General features: G+C 42.4%; 1 protein-coding gene and 1 long non-coding RNA gene across 5 annotated transcripts in view; one reads left to right on the top strand and one right to left on the bottom strand.

The window, feature by feature from the left end:
- Positions 1 to 25,036, top strand: part of LOC138801071 (uncharacterized) — a 113,341-nt gene that overhangs the window by 40,556 nt on the left and 47,749 nt on the right. The window contains exons 2-3 of the long non-coding RNA XR_011364559.1: positions 7,728 to 7,792; positions 24,918 to 25,016. This is a non-coding gene — a long non-coding RNA (uncharacterized lncRNA). The remainder of the gene's footprint in view (positions 1 to 7,727; positions 7,793 to 24,917; positions 25,017 to 25,036) is intronic.
- GULP1 (GULP PTB domain containing engulfment adaptor 1) overlaps positions 22,014 to 25,036 on the bottom strand; it is a 378,289-nt gene continuing 375,266 nt past the window's right edge. For all 4 annotated transcript variants that reach the window (XM_069983509.1, XM_069983513.1, XM_069983510.1 and 1 more), the window contains one exon: positions 22,014 to 23,293. In XM_069983509.1, the coding sequence (XP_069839610.1) occupies positions 23,222 to 23,293 (72 nt within the window). In that variant the 3' untranslated portion in view covers positions 22,014 to 23,221. The remainder of the gene's footprint in view (positions 23,294 to 25,036) is intronic.

The following is a 25,036-nucleotide window of genomic DNA, read 5'->3' as shown; positions in this document are numbered from 1 at the left end:
AAAATCAATGTGTGGTGAAATTGAAAAAAAAAACACATTTTTTGTTTTTAGTGGATGTGTGTTTTTACACTGTTCTTCCTGGGGTAAAACTGACTTGTTATATATGTTTCACAAGTTGTTACGATTAAAACGATATGTAACATGTATAACTTTTCTTGTATCTGATGGCCTGTAAAAATTAAAACCATTGTTTACAAATATACGTTCCTTAAAATCGCTCCATTCCCAGGCTTATAGCGCTTTTATCCTTTGGTCTATGGGGCTGTGTCAGGTGTCATTTTTTGCGCCATGACATGTTCTTTCTATTGGTTCCTTGATTGCGCATATACAAATTTTTGATCGCTTTTTATTAACATTTTTCTAGGTTTGATGCGACCAAAAATGCGCAATTTTGCACTTTGGGATTTTTTAGCGCTTACGCAGTTTACCGTACGAGATCAGGAATGTGATTAATTAATAGTTTGGGCGATTACGCACGCGGTGATACCAAACATGTTTGTTTATTTATTTATTTATTTACTTTTATTAATAACCTGGGAAAAGGGGGGTGATTCAGACTTTTATTAGGGGAGGGGGCTTTTTACTATTAACAACACTTTTTTTTTACTTTAACACTTATACTAGAAGCCCCCCTAGGGGACTTCTAGTATAAGTGCTTTGATCTCTCATAGAGATCTCTGCAGCATAGATATGCTGCAGAGATCCATGAGATAGGTACTCGTTTACTTCCGGCTGCTGCAGCCGGAAGTAAACGAGTGCCGAGCCGGGGACGGCGCCATCTTGGAGCGGTCCCCGGCCGGCTTCAGTAACGGAGATCGCTCCTCCGGGATAACATCCCGGAGGAGCGATCTCCCCACTAGACACCAGGGATGACGCTGCGTCCGGTAATCGGATGCAGCTGTCAACTTTGACAGCTGCATCCGATTACTGTATTAGTGGGCACGGCGATCGGACCATGCCCGCTAATACCTACGGTCCCGGGCTACACGCGGCACCCGGGGCCGCCGTGGTTCATAGCGCAGCCGCCACGCGGCCCCGCTCTGAACGTCCTTACCGACCGCAGGGCGTAAATATACGCCCGCGGTCGTTAAGGGGTTAAAGTCCCCCAATATTAAGACGGGACACTCATCTTTATTTTTAATGAAGTTAAACAGCTGCTCCAGAACTTGTAACTTAAAAGGAGGGGGAATATATATGAAGGCGAGAACACAAACCATATTATCTAATCTACAGTGAAAAAATATGTATCTCCCTTCCCTATCCTTTTTACATTCAAATAGCTGCCACTCTATACTTCTGTGGATAAGAACTGATACTCCTCTGGCATAGTTGGAGTAAACAGAATGGTATTGACATGACCACCATCCCTTCAGAAGTACCCTTGTGGTGTCCTCCACTAGGTGAGTTTCCAGTAGACCAACCACACATGGGAGCTGACATTTCAGAAAGTTCATTACTGCCAATCTCTTCAGTCTGTCAGCTAGACCCCTTATATTCCATATCATTATCTTAACCATTCCTACAAGGGTTTAGATGAAAACCATTCCAAGAATATAAATCCATCTACAAATCTCTGAAAGCAACAAAAGAAAAAAAACGGTTTGACCCCCTTGGCATGAGGTCCCGCAGCCCCCCTCACCTCCCCCCCCCCCCCAGTCCCCCCCCTCCCCTTCCCCCCCAAAGCCCCCCTCCCTCCTCCCCTACCCCCTCCCTGGCACTACATAGTTTCACTACCTAGGCCTCTAAACTTAGACTTATTTTCCGCCGGGTCCGACTATTACATAATCATTAAAGTCCCTTCCCTTCCATCCATTTTTCGGCCTCTTGCGGTGAATCAAAGAAAAAGGTTTTACCATCATAAATTACTCTTAGGCGAGCGGGGAACATAAGACCATATTTTATCTTTTTTTCCATCAGTCTCTTTTTTACTTGCTGAAAAGAGAATCTCTTCTTTTGGGTTTCAGAGGCATAATCTGGGTAAAGAAAAACCTGCGCATTACTGCATCTTAATTCCCCCAATTCTCTACCCCTCCTCAGAATCTTCTCACGATCAGTAAAGCAGAGTAACTTAACCACAATTGATCTAGGTCTGTTCCCTGGGGGTAGAGGTCTAGTCGGAACCCTATGGGCTCTCTCAACACAAAACAAGTCAGTTAAATTATCCTTACCCACCACCTCCAATAACCATTTCTGCACGAATGCTATAGGATCCTTTCCCTCCACTCCTTCTGGCATACCAACTATCCTGATGTTACACCATCTTGCCCTATCTTCCGCCTCTACTATTTTACTTTTTAGATCACGATTTTCCTGGACTACCCCCTCTAACGTTTTCTTAACCAAACTCATGTCGTCTTCTAGTGAGCTAACTCGGGTCTCAACCTCTGTAAACCTTTCTCTGATTTTAGCCACATCAGATCTCAAAATGGAAATGTCTGAGCTAATCGCCCCCACTTGTGTCCCTAGTTCTAATATGGACCCATCACATTTTCTAATTGCCGCTAAGACTTCACCCAACCAACTAGGCTGTTCCTGGGGAGCCTTCTCCTTGATACCACAACTCTCTCTCCGGTCTTGTGCTGTTTCATTGGTCCCCTTTCCCATGTGCCCTTTTCCTGACATCTTGGGAGAGCTAAACCACTTGTCAATTTTTATGTATGCTTTCCCTGGGCTCACACTCTTCGGACCCATACACAAGAGGCTTCAATCAGTATGATAACCAAAGCCAAAACAGAGCACTGACAAACAAACCAATATTCAAACTAACACCAAGACACACAAAAAACAAAACAAAACACAAAACAGCAAAAAACAAGGAAAAATATGTCAATTCTCAGTCCAGCTCAAAAAGTCCACTTTAACTTGTTATCTCCCTCTCCAACCGACCCCCCCCCCCCCCTTAGTACTCCGAACTCTGCACGGGTCCCGGCGCTCTCACCAGTCGGACCCCGTGCCCACTCCCTGGCAAAGATGGAATCACAGTCAATTACTCAGATACTCCAGAGGAATAAGAAAAAGCAAAAAAAAAAAAAGGATGTTAGTTTAGCTGTTGTTAATTAGGCTCCAGTTAATCTCAAAGTCGAGTTAGCAGGTAGGTAAATGAGTTAGTGTCCTGATCCCCATTCATGTCTTCTGGACTGTACAGGAGAAGAATCAAACATCCAACCAATTATTTAGCTCCAAAAGGACGCTGTTCAACAAGAACAAAATTTCCCAATGCCCCAGAGAGAAAGTTCAGGTATAGAACGCCTTTATCCCTCTCGCTGATAATGAATTAAAGCAAAAATCAGTCTGCAGGTCACTTAGGTAAGATCGTCCTTGATCCAGCACAGTCCCCAGCAACAATTTTACCTGGGTTTTTAACTCTGGTAACAAAGGCAACAGAGAGAAAAAGAAAACGGCATATATGCAATAGCAGAATGTCTGTGGCAATGCCACTCTCACCACAAACCGCCTCCATGCTTTTTCATTGATCCGACTTAGATCTTCTCCAGATTGTGGCTGTGGCTCTCTACTCTGCCGCTGTGCAATGAGAGGCAGCCCCGGGAAAGTACGCGCTCAGGCTCCAGCCGCTCTCACCGGCTCCGGACTGACCGAGCGCTATACCCGGACTCTTTGCTGGAAGGTAGAGGAATATTCTGATGCCGCTCTCACCGACTCTGTATTCACCTGCATCAAAAGTTTATTTCCTCCACGCTATGCCGCTTCCCCGAGGCAGGAGGGCTGCTCTCACCAGTTACCTCCTTTCCTCTTTACTGAATCCCGTCTAGGATCCTCTCTGCTGTCACAAGCTGTGCTGTCACAAGCCGCTCCAAGGGACTACAGACCTGAGCTCATGCCGCCCACAAGATACTTTCACCGCGGGGACCTCCTCGAATGTCCGCTCTGCCTCATCCTTTCATGGAGGTCGGGACCACATGGATTCAAGGACGCCGTACCCACGGCGGAAGAGGCGTACCTCAGCACCGCCTCATGCTCCTCCCTCCCAACACATTCCTGATCTTGCATTGTAAACGGCTTAAGCAAAAAAAAAAAAAAAAAACAGCAAAAGTGCTAATTGCTCATTTTTGGTCATATCACATCCAGAGAAGTTTGAAGAAAATGTGATCAGAAAAGGTACAGACCATGGCACAAAAGTCTCATAAAAAAAAAAAATAAATGCTTTACAAGGATCAGAAAGGGGCAATTTTAAACATAATTTACAGAAATTGCTTATCGTTTAATTGTACCGACTTGAGGTACATAGCTAATGTGTCTGTTAGCGTAAAGAAATTTCACGAAAAAGGGAAACTGATATAGATAGTCTATAGAAAACTATACATTGTCCTGCAAAAAAACAACCTCTCATAGTTTTTTCTACAACCTCAATTCTAAAAAAAATACGAGATGCTGTGTAATGTAAATAAAGGTAAAAAAAACATATTGCAATAATTTGCAAATGTTAGGTCCATATTTTGTTTACAATAGAGTGTAGAACATGATGTTGGAAGTGTGAATTATAAATGGTAGTAAGAAAAATTAACTACTTTAGAAGTTGATGCCGGCAATGCATCTAAAAAAGGTTAGGGGAAAAGCCATAGCTAACATTGTGTAGTTCTCTCTTATGCAACATCATTATGCAAGGCATTCCCTAAAAAAAGATTGTCTGGCTAGGAGCATATATCATTTTAAAACCTCTATTTCTGCAATGATGGTGCCTTTCCAGGTGTGTAGGCCACTCACACTTTAGGCAATAACGTATCAGGGGTGCAGGCTTACTGTGTGCTGATAAAGGCTGGATGATTCCTCTTTCCAGTCTGACACAGTGTTCTCTGCTGCCTCCTCTGTCCGTAACAGGAACTGTCCAGAGCAGTACCAAATCTCCATAGAAAACCTCTCCTGCTGTACAGACTGGAAAAAATACACCACTTCCTGCATGATATACAGCAGCTGATAAGTTCTGAAAGACTTGACATTTTTAAATAGAAGTAAATTACAAATATCTTGCACTTTCTGGCAACATTTGATTTAAAAGAAATTTTTCTTTGCTAAACTAACTCATTAGATCACAATAATCCAAAATTGACTGTCAACTTTATCCCATGCCTACCTGGATTTCTCTCTAGATTCTATAACTCTCTTGATGGTATTATGTACTGTAGTAAGATATTTAAAGTTTGGGCAATTTTACATTGAGGAATATTTTTCTGAAATGTTTTTTTGACGCAGTGTTTCACAGATTGGTGAACTTCCTACCATCTTTACCTTTAACCCGTAGACGACCCTGGGCATACCTGTACGTCCTGGGCCGCCTAGGGGTGTTCAGAATCACATATGTGCAATCAAGGTACCGATAGAAAGTAAAGATCATGGTGCAAAAAATTTCACACAGCCCCATAGACCAAAGGATTAAAGCGCTATAAGCCTGGGAATAGAGCGATTTTAAGGAACGTATATTTGTTAACAATGGTTTGAATTTTTTAAAAGCCATCAAAAAAAATAAAAGTTATACATATTGTTGCAATCATAACAACTTGAGGAACATATATAATGAGACAGTTTTACCTCAGAGGGAACAGCTTAAAACCAAAACCCTCCAAATAGAAATATAGTTTTTTCAATTTCACCACACATTAAATTTTTTCCTGCTTTTGCAGTGTACTTTATGAACAAATTCAGCCCGTCATTGCAAAGTACAATTAGTGGCGCAAAAAATAAGGGCTCATGTGGGTTTCTAGGTGAAAAAATGCAAGTGCTATGGTGTTTTAAGCATAAGGAGGAAAAAAAGAAAACGCGAAAATTGAAATTGGCCCGGTCCTCAAAGGGTTAAGAGACTCTGCCTCTCTAACATGCTCTTATTATACTAAGTCACATGACTTAGGGTCCTATCACAGCCTAATTCAGCAGATTATCACTCTGTGTAATTAACACTATAATCAGCTAATGAAACGATCTTCGGCTGATCACTGTAGTCTATTCCGGCCTAAAAATCATCGTCTGCCGAGCGAGCATCGCTACATGTAATAGTGATGCACAACTGATGACTGTGTAAAGAAAAAATAAACCTTATAGATACCTCTCCCCACTATCTGATGTCCTTCTTGCTTCTGCCCGCTGTCTGCAGCCACCACTGGATCTTCTGAGCAAGTCTCTGAAGTGACAGGCTGCTCAGCCAATGACTGGCCGAGATGGGTAAGTGCAGTGGCCAGTAGTTGGCTGAGTGGCCTGTCAGAGACTGTCTCAGAAGTTCCAGTGGCATCTGTGGGCAGAGCGCAGAAGCGAGAAAGACACCAGTGAGCACAGAGAGGTATCTATAAGATTAGCTATGTCCATGCAGCCCTTGCCTTTGTATAAAATAATATTTTATACTAGGGCAAGGTCTGCATGGACCTAGCTAAACATTGTCAAGCTGTGTAATAGCAGAACACTGTTCGCTTACAGTAGTGATCGGGTCGTGAAATCTTAGTTGCAAATTGCTCCTTCAACTGTTTTTTTTAAAAAATTTGTACCACCTACTTTTCCAGGCTTTGTTGCCCCTGTACCATCCTTTTTCAGGTGTGTTGCTGCCATCAATTTAACCAAAGCTCCTGCTGAGCCTGCCATGAACCCAAAAGCTGTTTACAACTGCATACAATATGGGTTACTGATGATCTTAGGTGTAACAAAGTATAGAATACTTTAGCTTGTATTACCTCTTGTAAACTGAAGGTTTTAAGCTAAAACGACATTTCATTGTATCCATATTAATTCTGCTCTCACATCTATTGCACACAGAAGCATCTGTATGGAGTTTTATCATGAAAATAAATTATATAATTCTGAGAATAGAGTTCACCCCCAAAATATTCTAGCTATTTCAAGATGTTACTAGTTGGTGAGGCTTCTACTTTGATCGAAAGAAATTCCATTTATTGTTGATCACTGGGCCATATAACCGTGGCTAATATTTACAGTGTGCTGAGTGACAGTTCTATTGACTATTGCTTAATCCCAGGTTATGGATTATCTAAACATCCGTTTCCAGTGGAAGGGTATGCAGAGTTGAAATCAAATGAATCATTGATGCCAGTGACAGGACATTCATTTAGAATATATAGATTTATTGCCAGTTTTAATACTTGTATACGAATGAGGAGATCTACACTGAAAAGAAATCACAAATTTAAAAAAATTATATTTCCACTAGTTAGATCTAAGGGACTACAGTGCTGTATCTGTGTTGACGACTATACCATGGATTCTTAATAAATGATTTAAGGTTTTATTGGACACCTAACCTTTTATTAGGATTGTAGAAAACGATCAATACAAGTTACTGATATCTATAGGTCAATATATCAAACCAACAACAAGACATTGGCTGTTCACTGAATTACTTTAAGAAGTGAGTGTATGGTAACATCAGAAATGGGGAACCTGTTGCCCTCCAGCTGTTACAGACCTACAATTCCCATCATTCCAGAACAGCCACAGCTTGCTGGTTTTGCAACTGAATGGCGACAGATTTCTCATCCCTGGTTTTATATCAAAGTCTAAGGACACCTTTTTGTTTCAGAAACTAAACGGAAAATATTACTTGAATATCCTATCAAGTAATGAGTCTTTTAGGCTCCGCCGGGGACATGCCTGCCATCTGCAAAGCTGTCACGTTGGATCAAGGGCTAGTTTTTCCAATCAAATTTGCTAAATATTTTATTGGTAAAAATGTTATCAACACAGAAATTCAACTTTTTCATTATGCCTTTCAGCTTTGACAGCCTGACACAATTGCTGAGCCGGGGACAGCGTCATAAGCTAGAGGAGGACCCGGGCTGTAAGTATAAGGGTTCCTGCCACTGGACCACCACTCAAGGCTTCTACAAGCCACTTGAATGTGTCTGTCAGTTTTGACAGTGACATTTAAATGGTTAAATAACCAGCACAAATGAGCTATAAGCCATGGTACAGAGAGGGCTCACGTCTTGCAGTTAGTTAGTTGAGGTAATTCAGACAGTAGGTAGTAATTTAGTTAATTTTAGTTTATGAATTAGTCATAAGCATGAGATTAGAGGTTGTCCAAGTTTAGGGGGGGATGTTTAATTTTAGTAATAATTCTATAGTTGGCATTTGTGGGCGCATCCGTGTGCACCTGCACCCAATTCACCATTGAACACAATAGAGAGTGCGGCCGGAGATCTCAATGAATAGCGGGCGCACAAAACTGACATGTCAGTTTTCGCTGCGGCCGCTAGGGATCCCGGACGGATTGTATACTATGTGCATACACTCTGTCCGGGATCCCATTGACTGCAGTGCAGCGTAAGTTTTGTATAAATCACATCCGTTAATGCCGATTTGCAACAGCGGCCGTGATTTATACAAAACTTTCGTTGCACTACAGTCAATGGGATCCCAGACAGAGTGTATACACATAGGGCCACATGTATGAAAAGGTGTAAACACCTTTTTTAGGCGCAGATGGGGCAAATTGGCGTAAAAATATTTGCAAGTGGTATTTTTCTGAATATTTTTTTCGCATCTGCCCCATCTGCACCATCTCTTTCAGTGGGGTAGAGAGAGGGTGTTAGGGGGGGTGCAGCTGCATGCAGAGGGGTACGGCCTCTATGTGCGCCACATTTATCATTTTTCCGTTGGAAAAATAATACTGAAAACTTTGCCAGCTCTGAGCAATGCACCTCTACATAAATCCCATGAGCTCCGGAGCTGCGGGGACATTTTTAAGCCCGGCGTAAAAATGTCCCCCATAGTATACAATCAGACTGGGATCCCTAGCGGCCGCAGGGAAAACAGACATGCCATATTCGTTTTACTTGCTGGTTGGAGCGAGAGAGGGAGAAACTGTATACCAGGGAGAGTTATCATTTAGGTAAATTTAGGTAGGAAGAGAACCCCAAAAGCCCTTGTTAGGCCTAAAAGTACAGAAAGCAGAGACTTAGAAGGTGTTTTGAGTTTTATATATCCGGTATACGGCTGTATACTGCAAATGTGCCATAAAAACTATTATCTTGGTACTACTGATTTTCGCACTGTGTGTCCTGTAAATAATTTGAATTAGCCTTTTTCTGTTTGGCAGTCTAAAAAAAAATCACACCACACACACAGACACATACACACATACACATTGACAGTTAAAGGACAACTCTGGCGCTGATAGAACACAAAAAAACAACTGAACTAAAGCTCCAGTAGGTGTCTTCATTTTTCCTTTGCTTCCTAGTGTGGGCTTTCCACCCCGTGATGTCTAACTGACTCTGTAGAACTGTTATATGGCTTACAGCTTGCTCAGCCAACTTTGTCATCTGTCAAAGGGAGGCTGGCCTAACAGGGCTTAGACCCGCCTTCCTCTTAATTATGTCATTGTCACAAAATGGCTGCCACAGAAAAGTCTGGGGTCAGAGTTGTCCTTTAAAGGTATGTACTGTTTTATTTCCCCCTTGCCTATGCCATCTGAGGTTGTCATGGGCAATGTGATTTAAAGTGTGCATGATAAAGTTTCTTTTGCTTAATATTTGGCTTTCTGTCCATGCTAATGTAGGGGAAAGAAGTTTTCTAAGTATTTTTTTCCATTATACAAAGCGGTTATATTGTGTTTGTGGTGTATTGTAGACAGGCTGTTATAGTGGCATAATACTGCGACTTGGGTGTGTTAGATACACCCAGACATGCTTCCCCTGCTGTCCCAGATGCATTCCAGAGGTGTTGGCATTATTTCCTAAGGTGTCATTGTGCACTTGGTGATCTCCAAGTGGTTGAATATTGATTTCCAAGTTCCGAGTATTTTTCTCCCATAGACTATAATGGATTTCGATATTTGATCAAATAGTCGAATATCTGGGCCTTTTTGAATCAAATTTCGAATTTTAGAATATTTCACTATTCGCTCATTTCTAGTAAATTTGTATACAGGAAACAAATCACTGATATCAGGGAGACCAGTCAAATATAACACTGTCAGCAGCTGGTTAAAGGGCTCAATACAGTAAAATCCTAGGTGCATTACTCTCTGAGAAACATGAATATGTAAAAAAGAGAGCTTGTGGATTCTCATTTAGGAGTCTCAAAACAAAGGATTGTGACAGAAACAAGTTGGATTACAGTAGCTGTGTACATGATAAACTAAAATCTGGAGTGAATTAAAGTATGTACTGTATGTGAACCACTTTAAAGTATGCATGCACATGTAGCAGGTAGCGGCACTCTAGGTACAAAACATGGGTATAGCTATATGCTGGTCTCAGTCGGAGCTCGGCTATGACAAGTGGTGCTAACTGTGTATAGCAACAGAAACATCCATAACGAAGTAAAAAGCCAATTGCACTCACCGAAGTTGTCTTCTGAAGCTTTATTTTTCTTATAAAAACATGGACACAGTGCAGACACAAGGAGGTCCGGAGAAGCACAGTGAGCGTGAAACAGGCTGTCACCACTCCTTTCACCTAGCGTCTGCTCACCTTTTGTCCGCACTGTGTCCATGTTTTTATAAGAAAAATAAAGCTTCAGAAGACCACTTAAAAGTATGGGCTTTATGTATAATGCAGTAAATGGCCACTATCATTAACAATACTGAGAGTAGTGGAGAATTGGATCAGCTCACCTGGATATGGCAGACAGTTAGTTCCCTGTATGCTGTGGGGGGATGGGTGGGTGCACGGATCCCAAACGCGGCCGGGCGTGGATTCACAAATAGGAACAAGGGAGGAAAAAGTGTACGGTCCAGCACTCCAAGGTGTTAGGGGAAGATGAACTAATAAAACATAACTTTTAATCTATGCTGTTAAAATAATGCTTTAAAACCAACGCGTTTCGCGCCATGGCGCTTAATCATGGTTATAAAAAATAAGCAAATTATCATGTCTTATAAGGAATAAAGCAACCAATCATGAATGCCGGCATGGCGTACTCATGTGGGGGATAATGATCCTAATCTGCACGTCATTACGTAGTGAGTCATATGACTGATCATGTTATCTGGACGCCATGTCTGGGTTGCAAGTCATGGTACTAATCATATTACCTAAACGCAATGTCTGAATACGGTTACGTATAATAATACAACAAGTCATTCTTGTGGTTCATTCCGTATGGCATTCTAGTATTTAGGCGGAATATATATTCGGCTTCTTTGTATAGAAGCTTTTTCCTCCAATCACCTCCTCTCCTTGGATTGGGAACTTTTTTTATGCCATAACATATAAAACTGGCGGTATTACCGCTGTGTGTTTGTAAAAAATGTTTTGAAGCACCGGAGGCGTTGAGTCCAAGTCCACCCCTAATGCTCAATAATTGTTCTCCTATGCATTTTTTTAAAGATCTAGTGGTACAGCCCACATACTTCAGATTGCATAGGGTACACTCTATTAATAAAAATACTAATAAAAATCATAATAAAACACGAAGGAGTAAAATTAGCCGAATTAAAAATACAACTTGAAGAAACTAAACAAGCTTTACAACCGTTCTCATCTCTTGCTGAATATGAGGAACTAAATAATAAACTAAAAATAAAAATGCAAGACCTAGAAAACCAAATATTGGAGGTAAAAAAAACAAAATTCCAAAGAGACAACACAGACTACACACTCAACCAAGTATACACATGGAAGAAATTTAGGACACATAAACCTCGCTCCATTTTAAAAAAAGGAGGTGCTCAACGAACCCCGGGACATGTTAGTTTTTCCTCAATTGAACGGGACACAGCAGATACATTTGACTTTGATACCACATCAGATATCAGTCAGGGGGGGTGCACGATCCCTACAACCCAGCGGCCATACTGACAATCACACATGGAATTCGAATACAGGGGCACAGGGATCAAGAGATGGTACAAGATCCAATCAAACAAGCGATTATACAACAAACCGTACATGGAATCCAAATTCAGGAGGACAGGGACCTAGAGATGGTATCACACCGAGTAAAAGAACTAATTGGAACACAAACAATGACGCAGGCCGCAATCCACTTACAAAAAACGCATCAGGCGTGCGGGGAGGAAACATAAGTCAAGACAACATAATTCCTTCTCAAGGGAGATACCCCGCACGCAAGAATCGCAGAAATTATCAACCCTAAATACTGCCCATACAAACATAATCCAAGAGAATATCACAACACAAAACAGTGGCGGTCTGAATGGAGCCTCAGACACAAACACAACCAATGTAGTGAATCTCTCTAAAATCATTCTAACTAAAGATGAAATAAAGGTCCTATCCAAGGGCCTTACCTTTGCACCTACAACACATTTTGATTTGTTTGGAACTTTGGTCGATATAAACTGTTTTGCACGACTACTTACCGTCCGACGCCATTTTTTTAACACCCACACGGACACTCCAATAAACCCTCTAAAGGAGCTAAATGCCCAAACTAATAATTTTACAGATCTCTTATTCCAGGAACAAACTAACTTACAACAACTTATGGACTTAGAGTATGAGGGTCAAGTTCAGGACACAATTTTCATCCATAGTGTCCCCATCAAACACTCCAACCCAGGCTATTACCCTATAAAATCACGAGTGGAAGCACTCGATCATTTCCAAAATTGTATGGAAAGGGACCTCAGGAAATTAAAAGAGGAGTCGGAAACCCTTCTCTCTAAGTCCAATATTAATTTCAGAGAACAACAAGCCATAAAATCCCTACAGAACAATAAAAACATCATTTTGAGGATGGCGGATAAAGGTGGCAAAATTGTGGTGATGGACAAAGAAATGTACTGCAAAATGGCATATAACATATTGAACGATACCACCACATATAGAAAATTGCCATCTAATCCCACCACCACTTTTAAAACCAAGTTGGATAACTTAGTACAGGAAGGTGTCGCTTTGGGGATAATAGATGATAAACGTATGAAAGATCTTATCCCTGAACATCCCACCACCCCCATACTATATGGATTACCGAAAATCCATAAAGGCGAAAACCCACCACCACTACGCCCAATCATCTCGGGTGTCGGTTAACTAAATGAAAAGGTTTGTGAATGGGTGGATGAACTGTTACAAAACAGGACAGCGGTACAGTACTTAGGGCTTTTCAAAATTTTGTATGGAATGAAGAGAACATGTGGCTTAGTTGTGACGTTATATCTCTATACCCTTCTATCCCACATGATCAGGCCATAACTGCACTTGCCCACCACCTCTACAAATACAGCAACTACAGCCATGAATTACGCGAGTACATAATATAAGTTACATCATTTTTATTGAAACATAACTTCTTTTCCTTCAATGGAGAATATTTCCTACAAATACAAGGAGCCCCAATGGGGGCGAAATTCTCACCTACACTCGCAGGCTTATATGTTGCCTGGTGGGAAGAAATGTTTATTTTTTCCTCTCAAAACATCTTTTGCCAGCATATAAAGTGGTCTGGTCGTTTTATTGACGATATTTTGATGGTGTGGACGGGAGGACAACAGGCGATGAAATCCTTTATGGAATACATAAATAACAACCCTCACAACCTCCGCTTCACAGCCAATCTACAACCGACAGAAATGTCCTTTCTGGATATACTCTTGAAGGCACCTGTGAAGGCTGAAGGCTGGGAAACTAGTACAAACATCCTTATATCGGAAAAGTACCACCGGAAATACCATACTGCATGCAACAAGCAGCCACCCAGCACACACTCTAAAATCCATCCCAGTGGGTGAACTAACTAGAATCAAACGTACATGTTCAGAAGAACGGGATTTTAACATGCAATGTGACCAAGCCAGCGAACGTCTAAAACAGAGGGGTTATAAACAAGGAACCATAACAAAAGCAAAAAATATAGTCAAAAACAGAAATAGGAACGATTTGCTAACAAAAAATTCCAGAAACCATACTTGTACCACTACCATCACCACAAATGCACCTATAACCTTTTCCACACAATACAGTACAGAATATGAAAAAATCGTGGCTATTTTAAACAAAAACTTACCTTTATTAAGACAGGATGACATCTTGGCAGAAATCCTAGAAGGAGGACACCGTTGTGTGGCCCGGAGGGGCCGTTCTCTGAAGGACTTATTATCCCCCAGTATGTACACCACAGAAGACGCAACTAGAAGTAATAAAATCACAGGCAACTTAAAATGTGGTGTGAATAGATGTCAAACTTGCAAATTTTTGGAAACCAAGAGACACTTCACGGACAGTTCTAGTAACGTGAACTATACAGTGCGAGACTTCATTAATTGCAACAGTCATCATCTTGTTTATATAATAGAGTGTACCCTATGCAATCTGAAGTATGTGGGCTGTACCACTAGATCTTTAAAAAAACGCATAGGAGAACATTTATTGAGCATTAGGGGTGGACTTGGACTCAACGCCTCCGGTGCCTCAAAACATTTTTTACAAACACACAGCGGTAATACCGCCAGTTTTATATGTTATGGCATAAAAAAAGTTCCCAATCCAAGGAGAGGAGGTGATTGTAGGAAAAAGCTTCTATACAAAGAAGCCGAATATATATTCCGCCTAAATACTAGAATGCCATACGGAATGAACCACAAGAATGACTTGTTGTATTATTATACGTAACCGTATTCAGACATTGCGTTTAGGTAATATGATTAGTACCATGACTTGCAACCCAGACATGGCGTCCAGGTAACATGATCAGTCATATGACTCACTACGTAATGACGTGCAGATTAGGATCATTATCCCCCACATGAGTACGCCATGCCGGCATTCATGATTGGTTGCTTTATTCCTTATAAGACATGATAATTTGCTTATTTTTTATAACCATGATTAAGCGCCATGGCGCGAAACGCGTTGGTTTTAAAGCATTATTTTAACAGCATAGATTAAAAGTTATGTTTTATTAGTTCATCTTCCCCTAACACCTTGGAGTGCTGGACCGTACACTTTTTCCTCCCTTGCCACTATCATTAACCCCTTCCCACCCCATAATGTACCCCTACGTCCTGGGGCAGGTAGGGGGCTTCAGAGAGGGCTCATCGCCACATCTGGCATCTTGTGGCAGGATCACAGAGGGGCAATCCCTGCTTCTGCCCGGGCCTGGCTTCACCACTGCATTGACACTAATCCTGGCTCAGCAATCATTTGTTACAGGCTTAAGCAGCCCATAGTAACTGAGCACTGATCTCAGAGATCAATGCACTATAAGACATCAGTGCAGCCATAGAAGTTGTAGGATACTACAAGTTACCCGCAAGGATACTAAAAGTGTTTTTTTTTATCAGTAAAAAATCCCATTTCATAATAAATGTTTAAATCACCCCCTTTCCCATTTTATAAATAAAAATTAAGAAAAGAAAACATAATTATCGCCGTGTGCGGAATCACTAGTAATATTAAATAATTGCATTCCTGATCTTGCACAGTAACGGTGTAAGCAAACCCGCCAAAGTGCAAAATTGTTGATTTTTGGTCACATCACATCCAGAATATTTGTAATCAAGGAGCAAAAAAAACAAAAAACGATACCTCAAATAGCCCCATAGACCAAAAAATAAAACCGTTATAAGAATGGTAATAGAATAAAAAATAATTTAACTTAAAAAAATTATTTTAAAAAGTTTTCATTGTTTTAAATTGAGATAAAAGTTATAAGTTGCCTATTGTTGTAATCATACTGACTTGACGAACATAAATAACAGTTTTACCATAGGGCAAACAGCGTAAAAATGAAACAGTCCCAAAACAAAAACAAATTTCTTTTTTTTTTTATTTCACCATGCAAATACTTTTTTCCCCCCAGTTTTGCAGCATATTTTATGGAAAAATTAAGTCTGTCATTACAAAGTACAATTGGTGTCACAAAAAGGGCTAAAGTGGTTCTATAGGTGAAAAAGCGCTAAGGCCTTTCAAACACAAGGAGCAAAAAATACAGGTGCAAAAATGAAAATTAGCCCGATCCTGAAGGGGGTAATATGTCTCTATGGCACATCTAAAGTTTTAATTAGAGATGAGTTAACTTTTTAAAAGTTCCAATTTGTATGGCTTATGCATAGGTCATTTTATCTGGGGACACTGCGGGAAGGGCATACCCAGAATAAGGCCATTTACTCTACATTGCCCTCTCCGGAGAAATGCAGGCATGCACGCGGAGGGTGAAATGTGCTTCTAACACCAATCTGTGTATGTCCCATCCCATTACCTGGTATTAATAAGCATTTGTACAGCACATCTGATGTATCTATCAGCAAAATTCCGTACTGATGTAAGCCGTGTACCGAGCTGGGCTCCCCAGAATACAGCGAAGTCAAGAGCGAGAGAGACGACTCCAACACCAAGTTAACCCAAATTGTAATTTTACTGAAATGCACCAATACTAGTACCACAGGTACCAATAACCCCCAAACCCTCACAACAATACAACAACTAGTGGAGACCCCTATGCTTCACAGCGTGTCGCCACACTGTATCTAATCCGGATATTCACAACAACTTTTACCTACCAGCAGTCTCAGATAGACCGGACGCTATTTACCTCTTAATACCCTCACAAGACACGAACAATTGTGTATGGATGCGTTCCTCAGGCGCACTCGCGGTGTAGCACAGCGGTTTACAATCTTAACAATAAATCTATAAATAACAAACCACTATTTGACAGTAAGACAGCAATCGGCCAAGAATATTGCCAGACAGGCAATGCTGTGGTATATGAGTCTGTGGAGAAAGGCTTGTGGCCTAATACGAAGAAGAAACCTAACTAACTACTTGTAGGCCGTGACTCTCATACGTTGGCGTGCACGCTACTGTCTCACTGTGTCCAGATGAGAAGCTCCTCTGCCAATATCCAGTCCCACGATGGCGACCACTGTTCACAGCAGCACGATCCAGTTCGACCAGAAATGTGCTCCCACAGTCACAGTCGAAGAGTTGAATCTCTCAATCTGACTCTGAGGATCCAATCGCCAGCAACAACAGCTGATCTGCACCACAACTAGAAGTCCCAGCAAACCGATTCCCAGCTTGGATGAATCAGGATCTTCACCAACAGCTCACAGGGAAAATGGCCGCTCTCTCCTTGACAACCAAAAGACCGTTAGTGATGTCACAGACATGTGACCAGTCACTTGTACTTAATGTTAATGCTCAACAGTGGCATCTTGTGGCCAAAATAAAGAATTGAAGGTACAGTTACAATGACATCTCCTACATGCCACCCCACTAGAGGTTGGTGTCCTCGCCAACCCTCCCCATACAAACTCGTCTTGCGCATAGCGCTGTGGGGGCACACCAGCATTACACCTGTGAGTTCTACATGGGTTTATAGACTCAGAGGTATCAGGAGTGTCAGGCAATCTCTCTGAGGGAGGGGCCACTGGCTGTGTAACCCTCTCCCTGGGTGGCAGACTTGCTACAGTTGGAACCTCTGTGGGGGTTGGGACCGGAGCTATCCACCATTCCTCATCTATGGGGGGTTCTACCGCAGTCTGAACAGTGACAGGCAACTCCTCTACTATTACAGGCTCCTCAAAAGTACAGTATCTCAGCATATTACGGTGCAAGTTCCTTAAGGGTCCACCAGTCCCCACTGGCTCCACCTCATATACCGGGATGGCGGGGTCTACCCTCCTCTTCACCACATATGGGACTGCCTCCCAACGCCCATCCAACTTCCCAGATGGTCTCTTGGCCCTAACCATCACTCGGTGGCCCGGGACAAATCCACCTCTTTGCACTGGTCTTGGATTGGGGTGTACTACTTGTCTCAGGCGTTCCCCTACAACCTTGTGCACTGCTCTAAGTCGTCGGCGATGCTCTTGCGCCCATGCAGTAGAACTTCTTGGGGGTGGACCCATCGGATCAGGCATGTAAAGGTCCTCGATCTCCTGACCCGCCCTCCCAAACATAAGCATATGTGGGGAGTAACCGGTGGTGCTGTGTACCCTGTTATTGTAAACCCACATCAATTCAGGTAAGTACTCTGGCCAGCGGGCCTTCTGAGTATCCTCCAAGGTTCGCAGCATCTGAAGCATGGTGCGGTTGAATTGCTCACACGCTCCATTCCCCTGAGGGTGATATGGGGTGGTGCGTGAACGCTCATTCCTATACAGCTGATACAGTTCACTCATCAGTGTCCCCTGAAAACATGCCCCCTGATCTAAATGAATCCTTCGTCGACATCAAAAAACCTGTATAAAATGTTTACAGACTGCTTCGGCGGCAGACTCTGCCGTCAGGTCTCGAGTGGGCACCGCTGCTGCATATTTAGTGAAATGATCTGTCATGACCAGACAGTATGAATGATCTGAGGCGGAATACCCAATATGTACATAATCAATCATAAGGACCTCGAGTGGTACAGATGTCTGGATGGTCTGAACAGGAGCCCGTTGCTCAACACTCTTATTTAACCCACAGGACCGACACTTAAGGCAGGCCACGGCCACCATATCTCCCAAACCGGGGCAATATACCAATCGCTAGAGCCACTTGTATGTTTTATCACTCCCAGGCGGCCTCTGGTCCCAATGACATGGGAATGACAATCTGTTGCCGAAACTGCAGTTCAGACTGTAGGTATGTGGTCCGGCACAAGAGCCCCTGGATAATACTCAGCTTATCCCACTGTCTCAACAGCTTCTGACCCTCTGAAGTTAGTTGGGCCCGTTCTTCCGGCCGAGGCCAGACCCTGTCCTGGACCCACTCCCTTACTTTTCGCAGATCTGGGCAGTCACCTTGGACCTTCTCCCAGTCCATCAACATCTTTCCCGGACACCACCCCATTTGAGTGTGCCACATCCCGGAACATGGGCAATCGACCTAGGTTGGGAGTTTCGGTGTCCTCCAGCTCATCGTCAACACTCACAATGGGCAGTCCCACTGGAACCCGGGAGAGCGCATCAGCGTTGCCATTCTCTCTCCCTGAATGGAACTTAATGTGATACTGGTACTTAGAGAGGCGAGCCATCCATCTCTGTTTGAGGGCTCCAAGCTTGGCGTTCTCCAGGTGTGCCAACGGGTTGTTATCTGTCATCACGGTGACCTCTGCACCTGTCAGATACTCGGCAAACCTTTCAGTCATGGCCCACACCAGCGCCAACAGCTCCAGCTTAAAGGAGCTATAGTTGTCAGGGTTGCGCTCTGTCTCTCTCAAAGACCGACTGGCATAGGCAATTACTCGCTCACGTCCATCCTGGACTTGGGACAGCACGGTCCCCAGACCATGTAGGCTTCCATCAGTATACAGCAGGAATGGGGTATCAAACCGTGCATATGCCAAAATGGGAGCACTGGTCAGCGCCTCCTTCACCGCTTCAAAGGCCTCCTGCTGCCGTGGTCCCCACTTGATGGGCCGATTCTTCGGGCCTCCCGCTGTGCCCCTCACCAGCTCATTTAATGGACCTGTCAAATGAGCAAATCGCGGTATGAACCTCCGGTAGTACCCAGCCAGTCCCACGAATGCCTGTACCTCTCGTAGTGTTCGCGGCTGAGGCCACTTCTGAACGGCCTCCACCTTTCCGGGGGCTGGCTGTACCCCTTCTGAAGTGATCACATGCCCCAGGTATTCTATCCGCTGCTGGAACAACTGACACTTCTTGGGCTTGATCTTGAGCCCGTGGTCCCGCAGCCGCCCCAGGACCTGCGCAGTTTTTGAAGATGATCCTCAAAGGAGTTCCCAAACACCACCACATCGTCCAGATATATCAGCACTGATTCAAAGTTTAGGTCCCCCAAACAGTGTTCCATCAGCCGCTGGAAGGTCCCTGGGGCATTGGTTAAACCAAATGGCATCCGATTGAACTCATAAAGTCCCATAGGTAGGATGAAGGCCGTCTTTGCATGACTCAGGGCAGTCAGCGACTCTTTAATCCGCGGCAGAGGGTAGGCATCTCGTATAGTCTGAGCATTCAGTTTACGGTAATCCACGCAAAACCTAAGGCTTCCATCTTTTTTCCGCACTAATACTACAGGTGCAGCCCAGGGACTCTGGCTCTCTTGAACCACCCGATTGTCCAACATGCTGGCCACCATTTCTTTCACCTCCTGGTACATCTTTGGCGGGATCTGCCGGTACCGTTCCCGGATAGGCGCAGCATCGCCAGTAGGGATTTCATGCTCAATGCCGGAAGCACAACCAAAGTCTTCGTCATGCCTTGAGAACGCCTCCTGAAATTCCCAAAGGGTATCTTTCAACAACTGTTGTTGTCCCTGAGTCAGAGTCTTGCAGTCTACTCCCATCAGGGCCATGATCACTCGGCCGTTCCACTCCGCAGTTGGGGACTCCCCTTGTTGAACCTCCACAGCATAGGTCCAGGCCAACCCCTCGTCCGGCTGTAGCGTAAAACTCTTCCGTCGGATGATATCACCTTGGGGTACATAGACATCGGCCAGTAGGGTAGTCCCAGTAACAGTCAACTGACTGTCCATGACATTGAGACATCGTACAGGTACGCATCCATTCTTCACAGTGGCGAGAGCCCAGGCTATCAATGGGCGGGTTGAAGACTCTCCCTGAGTGGCGGGTTCAATCAGGACCTCCAACCCGTTCAGTTGTTGACCAGCTCTCACCGGGAGCATCAGTATTTGTTCTTGTTGAGGCGGGATTTCTATCGGGGACTTCAGTGGCACCTTCACGTGACCTACAGGCCATCTGGACATGTGGCTCTTTTGCAAACTGCAGCTCCTCACCATCTGTTGTAGGACTTTCTGGGTTGGTTAATGTGTGGTGGCCTGTTGCCAATACCTTGGTCCCTCCTTAGCATAGAGGTGGTGATCCAAGTCTCTCAACACATTCATGCCCAGCGTCACGTCCATTCCTTTCCGGGATGAATGGTCCACAAGCACAATCCCCTTCGTTCCAATATCTTGCCCAAACAATCGGACCCGCATCCAGACGATTCCACGCACATCCAGTTCACTGTTATTAGCAGTTGTGAGTCGGATGACACTTCCATCCTCTGGCTCCATCATGTGCCCAAAATGCCTTTCAAAGAATTCCAGTGGCATAAGGGTGCACTCTGACCCTGTGTCAACCAAACATCGTACTCTCTGGCCTTCCAACTCAGCTTCCATAACAGGGCTACTGGCATATAAATTGTGTTCTTCACGCCTGGGGCTTAGAGTCTGACAAACCGCCGTGGGATGCCCCATTACTGCAGAGGTTTGGGAGTTTAAACCCTGCTCTGTTCCTTTCAGTACAGGGCAATCTCTAGCAATATGGCCGTACTGTCGACAGGCCAAACAGAGGGGTCCTCTAGATTCCCGCATGCCAGATGGGCCACTCCTAGAGGGTTATCTGGGATGGAGTGACACGGGACACCTGGGTTGTGTCCGGAGGCCGCTGCGGGTCTGCCTTCATCTGAGCCAGGTACACTTTGAACAACAAGCTTTATCGTCATGCAATCAACCATACCCATATTATTTTTTCATTATATAGTATATTATATTAGTTCAATGATTTTATACCAATAAAAGATGAACTAAGCACATAGTGGGACATTTACTAAGGAGTCTAATAAGTGCAACTATTCTAATGGGGATTGGTGTGTATTTTGTTCTAATATCTAGTGACTGATTCATTAACATGTAGCACTGCCATAGTAAATGCATCTAAATAAAAAGGCGCAAAAAAGGCGCAACTATGAAAAAAAATGCGCAGTTTTATTCACCTGGTTCTGACCAGACGTAAGCTTGCGCCTGTTTATGCAACTTTTTAAAAAATTGCAAATGATAAATTGGGCGCTAATCCAGGATTATGCGAACTTTTGGGTGAATATTTAAAACAGGCAGATTAAAAAAAGTTGCATCTAAAAATATTCACCTGTCGAATACTGGTTCATAAATAGAACTTAGACCAAAAATGGGTGAAAAATGCAGTTATTCACCGAAAATTAGGTACAAACCCCTTGATAAATTTCCCCTTTACTGCTCAATGACTTTAGGATAATATGCAAAGATGCTTACTATAGCTTTTAGTGGTTTTGTTTTATTGTATGAAGTTTCTTATATAGTTTCATATATATATACATATTTTTATTAATATTTATTTAACATATTTATATATAAAATTGTATATGTTAAATTCTAGTATACAAAATATTCATGGGCAGATAAAAATGGCATATGCAGCTATTGAAAGAACAAGTTAACAGCCAAACAGAATTGAAAGGTTTTTTTTTCCAGTACAAAAATATCACAACAGTTACAATACAGGCAAATCATTATATACAGTATGACAATAAGATGTAACTCTTAATAAAAGGTGAAATCAATGGACTAATAAATGCTCTAAAAATTGGCACTATCTGGGCATATGATAGCTTACTACCCACTTTTTACAAATACTGAATTTAACCAAAAGGATATAAGATGTCGTTGTCCCATGTTTGTTGTCAATTCTACAAAGAAATGTAATGAATGCATTAAAGAATGACAAATAATTTAAATATGGGACATGTACATTCTAAATCTGACTAGATTATAGTGATAGAGAGGCTTATAAAGAAGGACCTTCACTTTGTTACTTGTTTGTATAACAGAGTTTCTTTTTTTAACTCTTGTATGGTGTTATAGCAGGACTCTATGGGCAGTGGGTAGTAACACAGTGTATAGAGGTGTGCAGGGGAACAGCAGCATTGGGGAGCTTCAGGAGGCAGTGACTAACATTAATAGTGACAGCAAGAGGAGCAACACAGAAAATGGCCAAGAAGCAGAGCAAAGGCATGGTGGCACTAGGCCCATTGCAAGCACTGGTATGACAATAGGAGACATGCATGACACCAGAAATAGGGTGACCTGAAGAACCTCTTTGATATAAGGAGCTAATAATGTGTGCCAAACCCTACGGTTCCAACCACTCAAATGGCCATCAGGTTGTCCGCTATTGCTGACTAATCTCTGCCTCTTATGCTACCAGGTCCTAATCTCTTCTACAACCTCTTCATGTCTTATGTTGTCTTGCTCTGTCTTATGTTTATCCTGAAATAAAAGTTTGGTATTTTCCAAAGTATATAAATATATCTAAACCCAAATGAATAGACACTGCTTAATCCAGTACAATACACAAAATTTAGTGTTAGTAATATACTACAACCCAACTCTGTTAAATGAGTGCAGGCAATCCAAAAAAGAATCTGAATAAATGGAATAAAATTAATAAGTCTGCATAGGAAAAGGTTTGGTAAATGTCCACTAATGATTTGTCTACTACCAGGTACTATCATTGTCATTAACTATATTTTTTCTATTTCCAAGTATTTGGCATCCTTTTTTATATAAGAAAAATAGGATCCTCGGCTTCAGCTTCTGTTTTCAAGAGGATCAAGACAAAACACAGTTCCTTCCACAGTTAGTCCCATTTTGAACCCCTCCTGCAAAATAAAAATGAAAGTTATTCTTATGTGAGTTGAATACAAAGAGAATAAATTGGACATAAAAGGACATATTCTAATCAAAATGTTAGGTCAACAAGTCATGTGCAGAGGTATATATAGAGTGTATATTTAAAGCTTACATCTGACATTCCTTGACTCTCCATAAGAGTACGTTCACACTGAGTAAAACAGGTGGAATTCCGCGGTGGAGCCCCGCTGTGCACTACGTTTGGAATCCCACCTGCCCCAGTGTGTCAATGGGATGCCTCACACACTTCTGCTCTACACTCAAGGAATTGAAATGTCTGCTGAGGAATTCCACCTGTTTTACTCAGTGTGAACATACCCTTACAGCTATATACCTTTTTACATTATATTAATGCATATTACAGCTCTGCCGCATGAGATGTAAAATGAAAGGTTTGGGATAGTCATGAAATTTACAGACTGCAATTACTGTACATGCAACGTCAATAATATTCAGCCTCTTCAAAAATCAGTCAACTCAAAAACTGCTAAATGAGCACTCTCACTAAAAATAACTTTAGACATTTCATGGATGACAGTGCTCCTGGGAATCATGGTTGCATCATTAGGGAATGGCTACTGGAGACTGGATTACCTCAAATGGAGTGGCCTGCACTTTCTCTATAACTAAATCCCATAGAAAACCTTATGGGATCAGCTGAATTGCTGTGTAGAAGCTTGTAACTCTATCCCAGAACCTCAACAGCCTGAGGACTGCCATTCAAGAAGAGTGGGATACCTCAGCAGAAATAAGTTGACTTCTCGACAGCCTCAAGCTATTATTGATGCTCAAAGGCACAAGATAAGCAATCGAATCATTGACATTTTTGGGGGTATAGCTTTGTTTCAATTTTTTTTTGAGATGAGGAAATCACCATTGCATGCTTCTACTTAAATACCCTACTTTCTTAAAATCACTGTAGCATGAACCTTTTAGGTTTTCCATAAACAAGCCAAGCAACAAGCCAAATACGTCTAGGAGTAGGATGAGTAGTATAGGATGGAAACTGAAGTATAAAACTACAACTGCATATACATACAGACTTAGAATTTTACCTAGTAAAACAATATACTGTACATGCATACTTGTTGTGATTGCCTATAATTACTATAAAAAAAAATCACAGTAAAATTGTGACAGTACTGTCACAATATGACAAAACCTTATCATATCAACATGACCTTAACCACCACTTAATAACCCCCCCCCCAATAAATTGTATAATAAAAGATATAACCACCATCTCCCTTCCCCCAATGAATGCAAGGAAAATGCATGCAGTCTATAAATAGAAAATATAACTGTACATGTTAGGTTCGATTGAGTTAAAGAGTAGCTGTTCTGTGTGTAAGCTCAGAAGGAATCAGAATAGGAATTCATGCAGGGAATAGACTCGCCTTTGTCATATCCATACCCTAACCTTCCAGGAGCAGTAACAACTGATCGCCCATCGGGAGAGAAATCATAATAACAGCTACTCTTTAACTCAATCAAACCTAAATTTGCACTTTACCTTTAATTTTTATTTTATTTTTTTAGTTATCATGGAGAACACAGCACTTCCTGCTGACTCTTTTTTTTCTCAAAAAACAGGAAACACTCAGAAAACAGGAAGTCCAGTGTTTCCCAGGTCATCTGAGTGCTCACAGAGAAGGCAGTCTCTGCCCTCAGGAGACTGGACCTGGATTTCTGGTAAGTTCAGCTTTGTTTTA

This window comes from Dendropsophus ebraccatus, chromosome 9 (genome assembly GCF_027789765.1).
Source record: "Dendropsophus ebraccatus isolate aDenEbr1 chromosome 9, aDenEbr1.pat, whole genome shotgun sequence".
Classification (NCBI taxonomy): Eukaryota; Metazoa; Chordata; class Amphibia; order Anura; family Hylidae; genus Dendropsophus; species Dendropsophus ebraccatus.
The sequence above is the reverse complement of the archived record's forward strand: the minus strand, read 5'-3'. Positions and strand labels throughout refer to the sequence as shown.